Genomic DNA, 16,733 nt, shown 5'->3' with positions numbered 1-16,733 from the left:
GTCATGAAATCCTGCTGTCAGACTGAAAATGTGTGCTCTTGGATTATGGCAGAAAAATTTCCCCATAAACATCTGCTTAAATATTTGCATCTTTGGGCCACCAAATCTTTTTTTGGAGGTTTTTATTGGCATTAGTGCCCTTCATTCACTAGTAGATTCACAGGAAGAAGAGCAGAAAAAGAAGGGGAAGACATGCAATGAATGACCCAGAATCGGGAATCAAACCTGGGACGGTAAACTCTGTACGGTGTATTTGGTCTATCACTGAACCACTGACCATTACACATTATGTTAAAAATACTTTCGTCAGTTAATTCCTTAATGGCTTAGCACCATTAAAGACATGTTGTTGTTATATCAACCTCACAGACCATTCAGGTTTCTTGATTCAAATATACTTTGAGTCTCCACATCCAAACATGGAAAATCAGCATTCAGTTATTATGCTCCACTAATCTGGAACAAGCCGCTAAAAAAAACTGCAAAACAGCAAAAACACTGACTTCCTTCAAGGCTAAATTCCCATTTCACTTGTTTAGAGTTGCTTTTGATTAATAATAACTGGAACATTGATTAGTTCTAGTTTTCATCCCAGTGTTTGATGATAATTATTCTTGATGACTCTGATGATAGCATTTGAGAAAATGTGACGTTTGTTCCTTGTTTGCTGTTCTCAACATAATTAGTTATTGTGTTATGTTTTCATCATGTAAAGCACTTTGAAATGCCTTGTTCCTGAAATATGCTATAAAAATAAACTTGACTTGACTCTGATGATCATAATCAAGCATCAATCTTGTAACTATAAATACAAGTGTAGATATGGGGAATTGTAGCCTCAAGCCTGTTAGTGACAGTGTAGATTATTTATGTGAACTTCCAGGACCCGAATACAAACGTCTCTCATTAGCAGCATAATAAAGCTGATATTTGCCAAAAGACAATACAAAACATTGTAAAATGTTCCAAAGTGCCATTTAACTGAATTATTTGAGTGTGTTATATAACTAGATATTGTTTGGTGAGACAAAGTGCCAACTTGAAGATGACATAGTTGGATGCTTTGTTTTTTTTTTCATTATCATTTATTTTGTTATTGGCATTAATTTAACCAGACTGCCTGAGAGAGTAACAAGTACATAAGATACAAATAGTAAACAATTATGTATCTATTGAGAGAAACATGCACTGGCCATGCACAGGCTCTAGGGCTTTGTCAACAGTGGTTATTCAAATCTTGAATGATGCCTCATAGGTGACGTTATACACAATGACAATTCAATCTCATCTATAGCTACAGGCCAGCCCTTCTCCCTGTAACACTTGTGTCTTTGAGCCTGAGTAGTTGTCTGAGTGGCAGAGGTCCCTGTAGACAAAAAAAGGAGCAGAAACCGGAGCAGTTGCTGTGTGTATTTGCTTTAATCAAAGCTGGTGGCACCACTGCTCACATCCCTCCATGCTACCACACTCCCAGAAGAGCTGGATCTGGGACAAGATCGCAGACGTGAGGGCAGCTGTTGACCCCGTGCAGCCTCTGGTGATCGCTCATCTGCAGGCTGTTATTAGTCATGTAATCTGTCCTGATAGTGTTCGCTTCTGGACATCGAGACAGAGCGCAGGTCACTGGGAAGACGTGCCCGTAGGGTAAAGTTATGAAAACATTCATCAACGGCTTCCAAATCTCATCCAACGTGACTGTGACTCCGAGGAAGCCACGAGTATCTGGTCGTCGGCTTGGATAAAGCCTTTTAAAAGCCCTACAACTTTTAAATCTTGCAGACAAACACCTTGAATCTTGAATATAAAGCTCACCAAGCAGTGTTGTTCTACACAGACATCCCAGAACGTACACAAAAAACTTTATCCATTTGCAGTAAGATTTTCAAAATGCCACAGATTCCCCTTCAGAAAAGGGCAAGCCATAAAAGACAGTAAATCAAGTCATCCCTGAGGGAAAAATGAAAGGGGAATGGGTATCACCAGATGTGTCCCAGTATCGAAGATGACAAGGAGAAAATAGTGCATCAGCACAGAACAGTGGACAGCTATTTCAGCACGACTCTTATGTTTTAGCCTGCAGCCTTAAGGCATAGAAGCACTTTTTCTTTGCCTTTTAATGTCTAAAAAAATTTCCAAGTGCACACAATGCTGGTTTGGCAGAAAGAGAAAACAATAATGATACAAAGTTATTCGTAAGTAGGCAATTGTCAACAATTGCAGGTGATTAGACAATTATGGCAATCCCTGACAAGGCACTGACTGTCTGGCAGAATCAAGTTAGTTTAAAGAAAAAAAGACAACGTTGGCTGTTTGCAAAGTCATGCTATGGAAATAACAGAACTTCATCTATCACTCTTATAAGATAACACTGCTGTTACTTGTACAAATACATCTCAGTAAAATAGACTATGTGCTCTGATGAGACTCATTTGTCGCATTTTAATTTATTTAAAAAAATTAGCAACCTGAAATGAAATGTTTCACTAAGCTAAAATTTCTGTATTTTTTACATTTCGATAAATATGAATACATTGTAACACAGAATATATTAAAGTATTCTAATCTAAAAAAATATATGCCATATTTGTATTAGTTTTATGTGGATTATTATCATAAATAACAGAAATAAAGGCTTGAAAACAGTCTGTATATAACTGATATGTGTTTCACATAGGGAACTGAATTGCTGAAATGAAGAAACTTTTTAATAATATTCTGATACATTGAGATCCACTTACATAATTTTGCTACTATCTGTTAAGAGAAAAAAATAAATCCCATCTTAATATAAAGCCTGGTGCAATGTCATCTATTTCATGAACCACACGTGATATAGTCCCACAAAGTAAGATCTTTGCATCTGAATTCTTTAGCAAACTGTAATCTGTCAGTTTCATGTCATGGCTCAATTTTTAGAAGAAAGTTGTGTTTCAGATAATCCTAGATGTGCCTCCAAATAACTCAGATATTGAGAACTGACATATTAGAAACCCACACACCCATGGAATCATCTATGTTTCTTAAAGTTCTAATTTTGAATAAAATAATTATTTTAACAAATTTCTCAATTTTCTGGTATTTAGCAAACAAACAATTTTAGTAATCTAAACTGAGCTAAACACGGAGAAATTAGTGAGAGCAAACAAAGGTTAAGTGCGTTTACTTTCAGTGTATTTAAACATCTTGTTTCAGGAGTATTTAATGAGGTCTGGCTTGAAAAACACAGATTCCACTGAAAAAGAAGTGATGAAAGTTAAGAAGTGAAAGTTTGTTTTTCTTGGAAGTGGGGATTTTCTTGTGATAGCAAACAGAGCTCTGATGAGAGCCTAATGAAGTCATTAAAATCCACCAAACACACCACTGCCAGCATTTGGTTCCATTAGCTGAAATCCATACCTACAAGCTACTGGTTTACATCCTCCTCAGAGTAGTGCCAAAATGTTCTGGACCCTCATCAACTTGATGTGCACACACTCCTCAGTGAATACAACCAGGAGAGTCATTAGTTTGTTCATCTGTCCAGAGTCTGGGTTAAATCAGGGGCCATTGATTAGCAATCACCATATCTCACAGTTCAGCGTTCTCCTCTTGCATTTCAGTCTCTTCGCCCATCAGCCAGTACCTTAATCAGACACCAATGGTTCAGCTGGTATTAGATTAAGAAATGTATTCTAAAGGAAAGTGACATTTGTCTAGAAAGTAGCAGCTTGGTCTACATTAATAAACCAGGTGATAAAATACCTAAAATCTTCAGCTCTGCATTGGAGAAGATGGCTCCGTATTTATTCTCAGCCACACACTGGTACATTCCTGAGTCCGTCTGTTGCACTTTGTTAATGGTCAGTTCCCCATTCGATATTTCAACTCGACCCTGAAACGAGGCAAAAGCACAGAGGAAAATGAGGCCTTGAATGTGGACATTTTTTACCTCTGGATGAAGTGTGCAATTAACGAAGAGGAGGGGTTCTGTGTGTATTTAAAGTACCTGGGATGTCAAGGGCAAACCGTTACGAATCCAGCGATAGGTGGGCCGGGGCCTCCCGATGGCCTTGCACTCCCACTGGAGCTTCTCTCCACTATCCATCTGAGTGTCATTAATCATTCTGATCCATTGAGGGAGAGCTGAAAAATAGAGGAAAAAAAGAGACATAAAAATGAGTAATAAATCCTTAAAATATACAGAAGCCACAAGTATGTTTTTCTGTAATTATAAACAGGCATCAAGGAAAAAGACATCCAAAGAAATGTGTTGCAAACTTTTAGAATATTAGGCAAAAGTCCAAACCACACATTTTGTGTTCCAAAAAGGTCTTGGCATTATTAAGGCATAAAACCTAACAACTCTCCAGATCAGTATATGACGCATTTACAGCCTTGCAAAATAGGCCCTGAAAATGATAAAAGATTTTCAGATATTTTTAAAAATGGAAAAGCATATTAGGTCCCTTAAGATCAATACTTTGAGAAACCATCTATCACAGCAATTACCGCTGCAGGTCTTTTCGGGGTATGACTCTCAGCTTGAAACATCAGCAAACTAAAATACAGTGGACCACAGTCTATTTACGCTTCAGTATTCACAGATTTGTGGATTCTTTAACTGTGGAATTTATGCGCCTGTTTGCACATGTTTTTTGTGGAAAATCTAAAATATATATATTTTTAAAATGCAGCTTGGGAACCTGATATATGCAGCCGCAATGCTACTTTACTCCACCTTTAATGGCAGCTGCAACGCCAGCCAACACTGGTACGATTTTTGGTCCGATTGAATAGAGAAAGTTCATCAACATCAGTTTAAATCAGGTAAATCTAGGCCTCACTGAGGTCACAAATCTTCATGAATTTCATTGTGATAATGTCAGCTAGATCAACAAAGAGTAGGTCATCACAATTATTACAAATACAAATCTTTACCCTGATGTTCTCAATAGAAACTCTATAGTAACAAATTGGTTCCAGAAGTCATCTAATTAGTGTATAGAGTACATTAAATAAACATTTAGACTGATGCATGTTAAACCAGTAAACATTCCAATGCTAGGCAACCGTGTGTGCCTTGCAGAATAAACTGAGCCCATACATCTGAACTAGTTGTTAATAAAGAAGCAACTCGGGCAAAAAACAAGAGCGAGGCGTTTCTGGGACCACGAGCTGCATTAAAAAGAGGGAAGCCTCTTTTAACGTCTAACTGCACAACTCTTTAATGAATGTGCGTACCACTGTGTAATTTGCATGCTGAAAATGCCAGGAGGCAATTAGAACTGGAGAAAATTAACACAAAATTCTCAACCAAATCCACACAAATAGTTTTTGTCTCTTCTTTATGAGAATGATTTTTTTTTTCTTTCTACTCCAAAACAGCTCTATAAGCTCTGCAAACAAGTCAACTGCCTTTCCTTGGGACTTCTTTTTTCCAACCTTTTCTGTGCTTTTAAGGCTTCATATTCCACACAACATCCTGCATTAAAGTCCCTTAGCTTGTGTTCTAAAAACCATGAAAGATCTGTTTTTTTTCTTAATGTAGAAGACTCTTTCTTTTGCTCACCCTTATATGTTGTATAGTAGCAAAATTATGCAACATATAATTGTAAAAGAACATCATCTTTTTTTGCAATGACATTATAATAATTAGTTCTTTAGTTTTCTCACAAAAATTGTGCTTCGACAATTAAGAAACATAAGGGTAAAAAAGTACAATTCTTGTTGAACAAAGTGGAGAAAAAAGTAAAACTACTATCTCAACAACACAGAGTTTTGGAGGGTTTTAAAAGTTAACTGGAATATATAAGACATTTATTGCAATAAATGACAAATGATAAATGTCCACTTCTACACTGCAGGTATGTTTTAATGAGGGAATAACAGCATAGCATGAAATAAGATATATATATATATAAAAAAGATTTTAAATAATAATTCCTCCCTCCAAACCCTTTTAATTGGTGGAGCACTTAAAAGGCATACATTTTACAACCCTTATTAATGAGCTTTGAAATGTACATACACATGTTTCGCTTGATTTATTTCAATTTCTGTTGCACAGGAAAATTGAAAAGTGCAAATTCAAACAGAGCACAGAATCAAGCAACATTCTTTGCATATTTCCTCTTCACCTCCTCAGTGTGTAGACACCCTGAGTATTGAGTTGTTTCTTCCACGGCCAGCAGACTCTTTTCTTTTCCATGCATATGCCACCTTCAGCAGAATACGTTTGGTGTGCTTTGATTGAATGATTATGGTCAGCAAGGTCTCCCGCACAATGAAAGTTCAAGCTGCCAGGTGACCTGTGTAAATTACATTTAGTGCAAGGCTGCTACAAATTAGCTCCCTATTCTCCTTGTGATGTCAACAGAATGGAAGTTGCCAAGAACTGTGGGGCCTTGGAAATGTGTTCTACCAAGGTTGAGGTAGTCCATTATCTTGGTCCTGTGCACAAGGCACAGACAAAGAGAAATGGGAGACATGTACCAGCTTAGATAAGTTTATGATCACAAGTACAGCCAGCAATTCTGCTCCATTATTTGTGCCTCTTATTGTCGGGAAGCTAAAAGCAGCACTTTACTGCATTCCAAAAAAAATGGATTCACATTTGAAGCTTCATAATTCAATACCAGAGCATGCAAATATTGACAACAAAATCTCTGGCTATAAATAATTTGTTATTTGAAGAATTTTGTGTTCCTTTAATAAGCAAATATATTTTGGAGCCATAAAACTGCACACATTAAATGTATGAAGCATAAATAAGTCTTTCCATTGTCTTTTAGATAATAAAAAAAAAGCATTTTGTGACATCTGCACAAATATTTCAAACATTTTAATGAGCTGCAAGTTAAATCTGAAAAATGAAATCAGTAAAAATCATAACATATGCTCTTTAAAAACATCAAAAACAATATTTTTGAAGTCGTTTCAAGCCACACAGAAAAGCATCAGATTATGTTGAGAAGGAGAAAAAAAAACAATTGTTTCTTAAATTCTTGTTGGAACATCCCACTTCTTTCCCGGCCTGAACAAAACATCAAACCAAGCATGTCAGAAAAGTCTCAGATTTTCTAGGATATATGCAGAACAAAACCCTTTCTCTACAGTTTCTTGCCTTGAATTTGAAAAAGACAAGCAACAATTTAAAAATTGCTTGGAAGCTGAAAGTAGAGCAATAGTGTAGTCATGCTATTCCGGGAATAAATATATCAACAATTGTGATAATGTATGCTTGCTCTTGGATAATGCATGATGGCTGAGCAGAAGCAAAAATGATCTAAACAGACCAACAGGGGATAGCAGCATGGATGCCTGAATAACCAAGCAGTAAGACTGCATGCATACCACATTCTCACATTAAAAAGTTTGAATTTTTACCAGCAATAAAGTGCAAAAAGAACACGTAAAAGTGGTGCACTCAGACTTACTATAGACCAGCAGATGCCCTTTGAAAGCGGTTCCTCCTCTTGTATTCTCAGCCTTGCATTCATAAGTTCCAGAGTCTTCCAGCTGAATACTGGGAATCTCTAGTACAGCCTGGGACTTTCGGAGTCTTGCCTTTTTGGGGAAGATGCCATTTATCTTCCTCCATGTGATTGTTGGCACCGGACTGTGGAAAGACAATAACTTTTACAGTATGTAATACAATACATTGTAAAAGCAGCATTAGCTTTAGCTATGGTCAATAAAAGGTTCGAATAGGAATGATGCAACTTTCTATTACAAACCGTCAGGTTTCGTTAGACAGAAATATTACATTGAATTTCACCATCTATCAAACACACTTTAATAATGTGGGTGTTTTGGAATTTCATACTAAGTGACTGCGCACAGAATCGAATCAAAATATTTTCATACAGCAAATAAAGAGACACATTTTTTCTCTCTCTGTCTCAAGTCAAATCAGACCAAACTTCTCTTGTTTAAGGTCTGTTAGACTGACCAAAAATATTTCTATTTGCTAAAGGCTAGAAAGCTTAACGAGAACATTCTGTAGAGATTTATTTGAAACGATTTTCAAATTCACATTTGGTCGGTATCAAGGATAATCTGCTTAGTATCAGGGCTAATTGTCTTTTAAATTGTATGACTTAGGTCAAATGTTTTGGCTTTCCTTCCATAAGTTTCTCTGCAATTTTATTGGAGTTCTGACCCATTCCTCCTCACAGAACTGGTTTAACTGGGTCAGGTTAGTTTGTGTCAGTTAACCTATAAGAGTTTTCCAAAGACATAACATCATCCTCTTGGCTTTCCCTCATTGTTTTAAAGAGACAGTAACCATTCTATATGTAAACTTATGATTTGAAAGACATTAATGAATAAATCTCTCTCCTATTCTCTCTGTAATTGTGAAATTTAGTAAATAGACTTAATGGTGGGGGGTGTAAGCAGACTGTATATTAGGTTTTCTAGTTGAATGCAGTTTGGTTTTGAGCTATCACTAATTAAAACCTGATTTTTTTTTTATCAGCTGATTTTAGAGAGTTTTCCCATGCTAATTTAGATGCCTGAATGATATCTGTTGGTACTTAAACCATTTTTTGGTTATAATAAGTCACAATATGTTAGTTATATGAAGAAGCAGCTGATTGAGTCGCTAACTGAGCTGCTGCTGCAAAGCGAAGTTAGTGTCTGAAATAAAAACTAGCTTAATCCACACACTTCTGTAGAAGATGTAGAGATCCTAGCAAAGCAGAATCCTTTAAGAAGGGAGTTTAAAAAATTTCTTTCCTTGATGGGTGAATGTGACAAGCCCAGCAAACAAAATGGATGAGAAAGGAGTGCTGACATGGACTCAGCAGGAATATCAGGATTGCAACATAATGTGTTTCATCAGGGAGGGACTGCAGAAGTATCTTCCATACTCCAGCACTCTGAGATTATATGGGCAGACAGAGACTTCAGACAGAGTGGCAGATGCAAATAGCTTTTCACGCACCCGGCAAACCCACCAACTGAAATGCTTCCATCTGGGAAATTGTGCAGGACAATAAAATCCAGCACGCACGGTGAGGAGAAGCATTTATCCCTGGGCTGTGCTCTTTATCACTTCCTGCTCTTATACACAATAAACACCAGAAATTGAAAGCACACACATTAGACTGTATTCAAGAGTCAGTGTGGTTACTCAATACTGAGGGGGTGCAGCAGGCCAGGCGAACAAATCCAAAGAGCAGTGAATTCTAAATTATTTTTCTCACTTTTTAAAATGACTTCGACAAAGAAAATTCTTTGCATATCTGTGAACATTTTTATGAAGGATAAACTAGGAATTTCCTAATCAGCATTTTTGTCTTTGACTTGAGTCACAGAAGAATGATGTTGTACTCGAAACAGAAAAATCAACTGGACCACCCTTCGAAGACGGATTTCCCACTGGGAAACTGGAAGCAGCTCCAACTACCCCGTTATGACTTGTAAGGCTGACGTCGCCTTTCAATATGGCCGCTCCTCTCCTCAGCAGGAGTTTGATGTGCTGGAAACCTGTTTATTTTACAAGACACACATGTAAGTGTGTATCTAAGAATCAATGTTACATGTAGCTTCTCAGATCGAAACTGAGCAAATTAAAAGTGGTGTTTGCTTATAGAAAGTAAAGCTTAAAATTATGTTTGTAAACATGTTTATGGGCGTTGCCATGTTGAAATTCTGACTTCTAAACTACAACGTTACAGTGAACCCTCGTTATAACGCGGTTCACCTTTCACGGTCTCGCTGCTTCACGGATTTGCATCGTACATTGTGTTCTTCATTCTGATTGGCTAAACAGTCTCTCCGCTTCTTCTCTACCTGTGTGTCAATAACGTTGCGGTTTAATATGTACACGTACGTAAAACAGCTTGCCAAATTTAAGTTTGCAAATTCTCTTGCAATTTCAAGTTTCTCTAAACCCATAATGTCGACAAAATGTTCTGCACCGACAAAGGCACTCGCAGTCGGGCCCAAAAGGCAGAGGAAGGCGCTAAAAAGAGCGACAACAACTACCGATAACTATGTTCTTCTCTTGAAAAAACACACCTGCACCACGGGCTTTAGAAGAAAAAAACGCTACAGAGAGGAGTCAGGATGCAGCGGCTCAGTCAGAAGAGCAGTGAAATACACGAGTCACTATTTGTCCTACTGTACTTTGTATTTTTTTTCATAATCATTTTTCATTTTCTCCCGTTCTAATCCAATGACTCGGGTCGCGGTGGGGCGGTGCTGATCTCCGCAATTTGAAGCCTCCAGTTCGTATTGATGATTAAAATTATTATTTTACAGTACAGTAGTTATTTGTAAAAAAAAAAAAAAGTTTATACAGTACTTTTATTTGTTAAACAAATGCTTGGGCCTGTAAAAAGGTTTTGTTTTTTGGTTTCAATGTATTATGGAGTATTTCATTGTATAATAATTGTAAAAAAAAAATTAAGGTTACTACTTTACGGATTTCGCCCATCATGGGTTCTTTTTGGAACGTAACCCCAGCGAAAAATGAGGGTTCACTGTATATTGTCAAACCCAGCTTTGTTGTGACTTAAATTCAACGCAGTAAAATTTCCTGCTAGGGCAATATCAATCCGAAGTCTGCCATTTTTTATAGCAGAGTTACAATATAAATGCTATGCAGTGCAGTGACAGAATAGTTTCATCCTCTCTCCAGTGCAGAAATGCAATCAAGCACCATTGGGTGCTTTTTAAGATCTGCTTCAGCACTTTGATTTTGGTGGAGTCTGGATTATTGGTTTTGCTTCACAGGTGAGGTTAAGCTTACAAACGTTTGCCAAAACATTATCCTTCAGGATTTTTAGTCAGAGGGGAAAATGGTGGTAGTTCGACAGCCTCAGACTAAACTAAAAAACTACCACTGCCACAATTGATGTTCTTTTTATGAAATGCTGTTACTTTTACATCGAATCTAACAGGAAACACACCTTGCAAAAAGTTGTAGTGGTTTGTCAGTGCATAGAATATTTCAAGTCTTGAGGAACATCAAAATTTAATTTTTGTTTTTTGCCAATGTAAGATGACCTCTTTGCTGAGAAGTTGCTTTCACCTGTGGGGGTATTTGTGTCCAGTATTATTAAATCTTAAAAACCTACCATTACTGAGGCAAGTAAGGCATTGAGTGTTTTAGATATTGCTTTGTTCTTTCCCCGTCTGGGAGTTGTTGAAGTGCGAGTAAATTTGGTAGGCTGGCCAGTCCTGGGAGAATTCACTTTTCTCTACTTGATAGCTCTTACAGAGGTTTGCTGGAGTTCCAATGCCTTGTAACCTTTTCCAAACTGATGGATGTTTGTGACTATGTCTTTTATTCTTAAAGTTCTTCAGATTGGGGCAGGCTATGTTGCTTTGTAAAATCTGTTCGCCTACTTCATGTTGTCAGACAAGATTTATTGAGGCGATTTCTTCATTCTACAGGTCTAGTGGTAACAAGACCTGTTGAAACTGAACCAATAAAATGTGGTTAACATGGGAAACGCAGGAAGTTTAATTTGAAAAACTTTTTCCTTTAGAATTTTTTTAAAATAAACAATTGTGCAAGGATCTGGAAATATAAGTGAACAAAATAGAAGGTAAATACATTTTCAAGCACTGTCAATGTCAACCATTGATTGTTTGACCCCAAGCCTAACATCTTTTAAAGTCCTTAATTGAAGGGCACATACCATACAAATGTGACAAATTTAGTGTTGAAACAATCCACATACATCTTTTCTTTTTTGGTCAAGAATGTCCATGTAGATTCACATGACAGATTACTTCCACATTTGGAGGAAGAAAGCCCTATAATGTGTGCAGTATCAGTCATTTTAGGTATGACAAGTGGATTTGACAGGTCCCTGAAAGATGGAAACATGACACCACACGGAAAACCTTCACCGAATCCATCAATCATTTAGTCTTGATGGGAACGTTTTTTACCCTTTTTGCAAGGACGGTGAATTGCCCTTGTCTGGTATGGCCTTGAATTAGAATTCAGACAAAGTTTTATGTAACAGCAACAGTTCACTTTCATTTTGGACTGGACTGTTGTAAAACTAGAGTTCTGTATGTCTGACTAAACAAAAGCTGTCTGGTGTAATGAAGATTTAAGCACTATACAGGAATTGGGGATTGAGTAGTGACGCAAATTATACTTCCTAATGGACAACCCTGGAGACTTTTGCTCTGACTAAACTCTCAACAAGCACGAGAACAGAGGAAATCTATAGAGACCTTGAGGGGTTGGAACATAACGGTGAATCTTTGAGAGTCCGTGGCAGGATTTCTCTTTGGAGGCTGAGTAATGAGTGCCGGGACTGTACAAGCTCACGGCCCCTGGGAGCGGCGCAGAGAGAAAATGGGCCCACTCATTTTAAAAGCAAGAAACCCTTCGTGTCAGTACCCACTAAAGCTGTTGGCAGAAAATCCAAAACTCTGGTCCTTCTGCTCTTTCAAACTGTTCAAGCTTCGCATACATGACACTGGGAAAGGGTTACACACCAGAGAGTATGTAAGGTGTTGGAGTTTTCAATTTAGGTCTGTGCCTATAGGCGGGCTGTGTAGATTACATCTTAATTAGCGTTTCACACAATTGCTTTGCCCTCATCTGGACTTCTTTCATAATAAAAGGTTAAAAATGGAGTCTAAGATGAAAATATAATTGAGAATTAAGATTCTTTCGCACCATTAAAATCTAGATAATACCCTACAATTTAGCTCATTTTCTAAGCTCCAAATATCCAGGTCCCTTTGGGGAAGTTTAAGCCATCCTGAAATGAGTAAAGTGGATGAAACAAATACACATTTTACCTGTGTGATATCAGCCCAAACAACTACTTTTTAAGCACATTAACCACAGCACAAAGTGTATAAAATGGGTTGCGTTAAGAGCCACTCTCTAATGCTGCTGATAATGTGGTGCTGTATCGCCCAACAGAGGACAGCAACTGGAGGAATTTAAGAGCTTGATTCCCACTGGGGTCACTGAAACTAAAAGTATAACAACTACTCCACGGCTATTTGGATAAAAGCACCCGGTACATCCCATGTATCATCCTTTAAGAGGATATGAGTGGGTTGAATGTGTAACTCCTCACATATACAAGGCTTTTTGAACCACAATGAACTTCACACTTCAGTATGTGTTAAAAACGAAGGCGGCCAACAATATTTCACTTTTAAACTCCTTTTAGAAGACCATGGAGACATAATCTTTCTGTGAATAAGAGTGGTTAGTCTGTTTCAAAATCTAATTTATGGATATAAAAATGACATTTACATTTACTAACTACGATTTATCAAGCTGATTAACCACTCTAAAGTTACATAGTCCTCCTATGGAAAGCTATCAAGGCCATGTCAGTCACGATCATGTAGTTCAACAACATTTTTATTTCAGCCTTCTCTTTTGTGGCTTTATGGTGATAAAGCCACAGAAGCCTAATATTTATTAGTAAAGCCAATAAGGTCAGTCCTTTTTTGAATGTGTATCCTATAAAGTCACCATGTTGCTTCTGTATAAACCAGAAACTGAGCATAGTCTGATTGTCAAGGGAAGTAGCATTGTTCCTGATGTTCAGCCTGAATTTACTTCCAGTTTTTTTGTCAAACCTGTTTACCTGCATTATTTATCGTGGAGGACAAATAATGTACACTGTAAACTTAAGGTGTATTATGGATGTGTCAATAGTTTAATTACATTTAGACATAAGAAAATCAGCAGTTCATGTAACACAAAAGTTACAAATTTCTCTTGAAATGAAATTGTGTTTCTTATGCAGAGATGAGCAGCTAACCGATACTTTACATGACGCCAAACATAAAAATTGTACAAAGTCTCTTGCTTTGTGTTAAGGTTTGAAAATAAACATCTTACCTTGAATTTAGACAAAACCAAAGATATGATTATAGATTTCAAGAGAGTCCACGGTTAGGTCAAACTTTATTTCCATTACAAGAGAAGAGGTGGAGATGGTAGAGGAACAAATAACTTGATGTTCCTGGTAGTAGAGAATTGTCTGGACAAAAAATACAAGAGTAACCTGCAATTTTATATGCACAATTCTACAGGCTCCCTTTACCAAGTCTTGACATCCTCGTTAAAGATCGGTTAAAGGGTTTAAAATACATTATTTTGATATGGTAGCAGCCTCACAGGTAGAATAAAAGCAGACATAGTTGTGAATTAAAAACTTTTAAAAAATCCTTATCAATGCAAAGTTGAATATTTATATGTTCGACTTTTTGCCATGATAAATTCTGCTCCCACACTCAGTTTTGCTCAGTTTTTATCCAACTATTTCAAGATTAAATTTTCAGGCTTTTCCATTTTGAATTTAATACTGTAGCCACATTCCCATCAGGAAAAAAATCCCAAATTATCCCAGTTCTACAGAGTTCCTTCATGATACCAGCAACTTTGAAAGAAAAGCAGCTTTTGGAGCCATGAGTTCACTAAACTCTCAAATTAAAAGAGAATCGTTTTTGCTCTGCTGTTTTACTTCAATCCTCCTCCCATTCTCTTTGCCCTTGAAAGAGGCCTCCCAAGGCGCAGCCACTGGTAAATATCAAATAGGCAATATCATTAAGGAGCTTTGGCAGTAATAAACAAAGAGCCTTTCATGCCCTAGCAGGGTAGTAGTGCCATCATACATATTGATCAACAGTGGTACAAAACCCATTTTAACTTCATTTTCAGCACTATATAAAGACTGGCATGTCTTAATTTGGTGAATTGATGAATCATTCATCTCTGCGTACAAGGGGGACTCCGTTAGATCACTGTCAGACTGAAAGCCATTGCACACAAATTACTTCAATGAGGGAAGCACAAGGCAGGAGCAGAAGCTGTTTGGCTGTTCAGCAGGAAGTCAGAAACCACTGCTTAGCTTAATAAGTAACACTAAGCGATGGGAGATTATAATTCAGTCTGTTTATTTACAAAATAAACTGATAATTAATTTATATTTACTCAGGGTTTTTATTTAAATAAATTTACGTAGTATGTGATTTTTGGTCATCTGTGATTTATAGGCTTTTTATACTTAAGATATACAAACTGTATCAAAGAAAACCTAATTCAGTTGCTTTGATAAAAGGTTTGTGCATCTGATCTGTCCAAATAAACACAAATCTCTGAATACATTTATTTCTTGCTTTCAATGTACAAAAATGTATTCACTTGCTTATTCATATATGGTCAATTTGAGTCCATTTACATGGTCATCAAAGTGTAGCATACATTTATACTGCTGTTCTCTTTACTCAGACGTTTAAACAAAATAAGAGTTTATATGTGTGTAATTTAATCTTATTTTCAACACAGCTGTTCTGTGAAAGCTACAGGGGTTCATTAACGAGCATTAGAGAACAAACAGCTTCATGAACACTAAGGGATATAAGGAGTATGTTGTGGAAAAGTATATTTTATTTAATTTGTTCAAAAATGGAGAACAATGAGATGCGAATGCAAATCCATCCAAAACATGACTATCCTTCCGAACAGACAATCCAGAAGATAATTAAGCAGAGCAGCATTGAAGAGGTCCATGGTAAGTCTGGAGGACATACCAGGATTCAGAACAGTCAACATAACAACTATTAATCCTTGTTCTGACCTTTATGTAACCCTTAATAAGTTTGAGGTTTGCCAAAGTTACCCAGCAAAGATGTGGAAGAAGGAGCTCTGGTCACGTGAAACCAAATATAATTTTTTTGGCCAAATGCAAAACGTACCATGTGGCTGAAAACCCTGATTACACCATGCAAAACACTTTAGACTGGGATGGGTTTCTATCTCGGCAGAACAACAAACATACACTCAGCGCTGCATTGGAGTAGTTTACATCAACATGTATTCATGTATTAGACTGCTTGAGTCAACATCCACAGTTATGCAAAGATGTAAAACCTTTGTAAGAAAGAGGACAACAAAACGGTTTCTCCCTGTTCCTAATTTATTTAAGCATTTTTTCTGATCCTGGAATAGTTTTCTTGGTTACACAAGCCCACGGATTTTATACAATACAGTGATGTGTGAAAAAAATTACGACAACTGGTTGGAACATATGGAACCCTGTCTCTACCCCTGTCAGATAACCACTGACACAATTATGTTATCACTTCAGATAATTACTGACATGTGAGGCGGACACTTTCTGAGAAATGCACCGAGATTAGGGCTCCCTATACTTTAAGTGAGTGTGTTTGACCCATATAAGATGTGTGTGCGTGTGTGTCTCTGATAAGCAGGATGCTTACCATGACCTCTTAAAACAGAACCCAGATAGAATTCACGACATTTTATGACATTTTTTCTACCCTAACAGTTAATTATCATTATTTGAAGCTTATTGAGTTCTATATATAATCTGGTAAAGTTTGAGCTATTTTGCAAAGACAACTAGACAAAAGTATGATCCTTTTTTATTAGTACGTCTCTAATAGTCTGTCTGTAAGTCTGTTTTTAACCAAATACTGAAGGAGTTTTCACACCTGATAGTGGAGTTGGTTTAAATGGGAACCAAAATGGCCACATTTGTCTGTTGGTGCAAGTTTGTCTCAAATGAACCAAACCCTGTGAAAAACCTGATCGCTCCCTCGCCTCTGGTGGCGCTACACCATGAAACGACACAAAAACTTATAAAGAAGATACTGAGCACAACTTCCCTCTTCACAAAATGTAAACAAAAATGGAGTGGGGTCAGAGTTTAGCATTTGTAGGATTTCTCTTTTGTCTTTGGTAAAAGACCATGAACCATTTCTCCTGCTAGCAGCTAAACTTG

The 16,733-nt window shown here is 37.1% G+C and overlaps 1 protein-coding gene across 1 annotated transcript in view; it reads right to left on the bottom strand.

Moving 5' to 3' along the window:
• The window catches only part of cntn5 (contactin 5), a 152,357-nt gene that overhangs the window by 36,140 nt on the left and 99,484 nt on the right, over window positions 1–16,733 (bottom strand). Inside the window, 3 exon segments of the mRNA XM_032545882.1 lie at window positions 3,742–3,871; window positions 3,986–4,122; window positions 7,416–7,597. Coding sequence (XP_032401773.1) covers window positions 3,742–3,871; window positions 3,986–4,122; window positions 7,416–7,597 — 449 coding nt within the window.

The sequence above is a fragment of the Xiphophorus hellerii genome, chromosome 18, assembly GCF_003331165.1.
Source record: "Xiphophorus hellerii strain 12219 chromosome 18, Xiphophorus_hellerii-4.1, whole genome shotgun sequence".
NCBI lineage: Eukaryota > Metazoa > Chordata > Actinopteri > Cyprinodontiformes > Poeciliidae > Xiphophorus > Xiphophorus hellerii.
The sequence above is the reverse complement of the archived record's forward strand: the minus strand, read 5'-3'. Positions and strand labels throughout refer to the sequence as shown.